We start from the raw sequence: 3,471 nt of genomic DNA, 5'->3' as shown, positions 1-3,471 counted from the left end.
TCATTTTGTTTTATATTTTTTTCGATTAATGAGTGAACGCTGTCATTTTAAGTTGTTTCTAATAAAAAATTTCTGGGCAATGGAATTAATATTCTAAATTTTTTTTATTGATGTTAATAAATTGTTTAATATATTTATTATACTATTATTATTATATATTATTATATTATTTCTTTGTTGTTCCATGCAATATTAATATCAATATTATTGATCTTTATGAAATAGCCATAATTTGACATGAATTTTATCTCAATAATTTCAATACGTTCAATAGTTTTCGGTTTTTTAATTTTTTAATTAATAATTTAATTTTTTAATTTATTAACAATAATTTACAATCATGTACAGTTTTCTTGTGTTGTTTGAAAAAAATACAATAGTAATGATTATTTTGTGATGATAATTTTAAAAATCACATTTGCATGTCAAATGGTTTGTGATAAATTATCAAAGAAACAATAAAGAACTCGACAATATTTTAATATGATCGTGAGATTCTATCCTTGGAAATAGCGATCGTTTTCTTTTATCTTTTTTTATATTTTTATATTTTTTTGTCAAGGATAATTAGAAAACATATGCAAAACATATATTACTAAAATACATCGTCATTTAAATTTAGAATTTAGAAATCATCAAAGAAATCAGTATTTAAATTTCGAAATTCAGTTTTCACTGAATTCTTTTTTCGTTTTTTAAATTCTATGCACTTGTCCAAAATGAAAATAATATTGAAATATTTATATTAAGTACAATTTCATTTTTGGTACATAATAAATCAATAAATTTTTATACATTCAATGTAAATACTTTTATATAATCTAATATAAAATTGATTTTATAATATATTTTTAAAATATTATTATAATAAATAACAAAATAATAAACAACTAAAATAAAAAAAATTGTTGATTTATTATATATCAAAAATAAAAAATCTACAAATTTATTGTTTGATTAATATAAACTGAAGGAAAAGGCATTTTTAATTGATATATAATTAAATGTTTTGCAAATTTAAATTATTAAATATAAATATAAATAATTGAATTAATAAATATATTTATTAGAGCATTCAAAATGATAAAAGAAGAATGCAATATTAAAGAAAATTAATAAAAACAAAGTATAGAGTATATTATCAACAAAAAATAATTTTTAATATTTTAAACTACTTGAATCATTTTAATGAAATTAAACGTCATTTGATTATCTTAATCAATAACAGGAATTGCAATGCTAAGTTTTTACGTAACTAAATTACGGGTAAAAAATTATTTTAACATAAAGAAAAATCTCACATATATATAATAATAATTATTATTATATCAGATATTACTACGATAACAAATATTAATACTGATGTTGAATAAACAATTGATGTTTACATTGCTTTTTTATTATATTTATAATATATAATATATTATATGATATGCAGGATATTTGAGATATTCGTGATATTCGTGGGAAAATCATTGAAGAATCTATATGAAAAAAGAATAAGTGAGGCGATAATTTGTAATTTCCGTTATTATAATTTTCGCATTGCACAAATTCGAAAAATTGCTTAAACATTTATTATAGCAGAATGCAATGGTATGATTGTATTAATTCAATATATATATTTTGATCAACTATGATATGTTTGTATAAATAATTGATAATTGGTATATGTACATATTCAATATAATATCCAAATATCCAAATATTTTTATTAATATTTTGAAAATTAGTAATGGAAATTAGTAGAAATTATAATAATAAATATATCCGAAAAACTTTTTGATATTTGAATTTTATCTTTTTCTTTTGTCTTCAATTTTTCAAATTTTTGTTGCATTACTTTGTTGCATGATTGTGCAAATCATATATATATAATCACAGAACAAGATACAGATGAATCATCGATTCATTTATTTCATACATATTTATGATTCTTAATTTGAAAAGATTTATTAGTTTATTTTCATGCTATTGCAAATATATTTTTTGCTACTCAATGTAACGTAATTGTTAACGTAATAAATAGCGTAATAAAATTGTTTTTGTTCTTAGTTTTTGCTCTTTAATAAATTTCTACTTTAATGATACCGATCATTAACTAATTATGAAAATACGATCATATTATATATAATAATATATACGATTACGCGGCAATCATATTATCTCAGAAGAAAGAAAACTTCTTCTGAGTATACTTAACATTTACAATTCTTTACTCTAGTAGAAATATAAGTGAACAGACAATATTAACTATTATAAAGACGTTTTATTATTAATTTAGTTGCTCGCCTTAACTAATGATGGACAAATTGTGGTTATTTTTGTTATTACAATTGTTATTCATGCTATCTGCATCTCAAAAAACAAATTTAGATTCACCGATGAATTTAAAAACATATCGAATATTTCGTAATTGGATTCTTCGAAATTTCGGTAAATATTCAAATAATCAATTATTTTATGTTATAATGTATTTTATTTTTATTAAAAAAATAACATGTTAATTTAAATCGAAAAAAGTGAAAAAAAACAAATGTTATAAAAATAATAAATAGTGTAAAGAATAGTGTAAAAATAATATTAGCGTAAATAGTGTAAATAATGTAAAGAAGAAAGAAAAATGATAATCTTTGATATATTATTTTATAAATAATAAAAATTATAAATATAAATATAAATAATAAAAAATTATGTTGATATTTGGAACGTCTTGAGAGTATAACATTTTATAAGAATGAGATGATTATTAAAATGGATAAATTTTATTAATAATAATATTTGATTATTTTAAATTATTATAGTATTTTATTTATATTTTTTAATTGAGTTTAGTTTTTACTTTTCATTTCATTAAAAAACATTTCGATAATTACTTTGAAAATAATTTCTTTTTCTTTAAAAGCTAAAAATGAAAGAGTTCGGGCACAGCATGAAGGAAAACTTCAACAAGAAATTCCGGAAGATATTCCATTTCCTTGTAACGTGACAGGTAGTTGAACAAATTTTCATTATTATTAATATTATTAATACTATAATATATATTAATATTATTAATAATATATATTATATAAAAATTTAATATTCTTTTAATATTAATAAATAGGAATATGGTGGAATTTATATATATATAATTTATATATATTAATTAATAGTAATATAGGAATTTAATATTAATATTAAATTTAATATTAATTTTTTAAATATAATATTCTAAATATATAAAATCATATTCTTAAATACTATCTACTAATATAATAATACAATTAAAAATACTACATTCTCTATAAATATTATCATTATTATATTTTAATACTGTATAATACTGTAAATTTAATTTCTGTAGATGGTAAATCTCCTATTGTCCCTGATTCAGTTCATCGTTTAAGACCAGGAGATATAGACGTTATTGCTGCGATGGGTGATTCCTTGACAGCTGGAATTGGAATTTTTGCGACTAATTTATTAGAC

The 3,471-nt window shown here is 19.0% G+C and overlaps 1 protein-coding gene across 1 annotated transcript in view; it reads left to right on the top strand.

Moving 5' to 3' along the window:
• The window catches only part of LOC102671469 (phospholipase B1, membrane-associated-like), a 20,015-nt gene that overhangs the window by 13,915 nt on the left and 2,629 nt on the right, over positions 1–3,471 (top strand). The window contains exons 2-3 of the mRNA XM_031514601.1: positions 2,906–2,992; positions 3,347–3,463. Coding sequence (XP_031370461.1) covers positions 2,906–2,992; positions 3,347–3,463 — 204 coding nt within the window. The remainder of the gene's footprint in view (positions 1–2,905; positions 2,993–3,346; positions 3,464–3,471) is intronic.

The sequence above is a fragment of the Apis dorsata genome, unplaced genomic scaffold, assembly GCF_000469605.1.
Source record: "Apis dorsata unplaced genomic scaffold, Apis dorsata 1.3 scaffold_47, whole genome shotgun sequence".
NCBI classification, from domain to species: domain Eukaryota; kingdom Metazoa; phylum Arthropoda; class Insecta; order Hymenoptera; family Apidae; genus Apis; species Apis dorsata.
The sequence above is the reverse complement of the archived record's forward strand: the minus strand, read 5'-3'. Positions and strand labels throughout refer to the sequence as shown.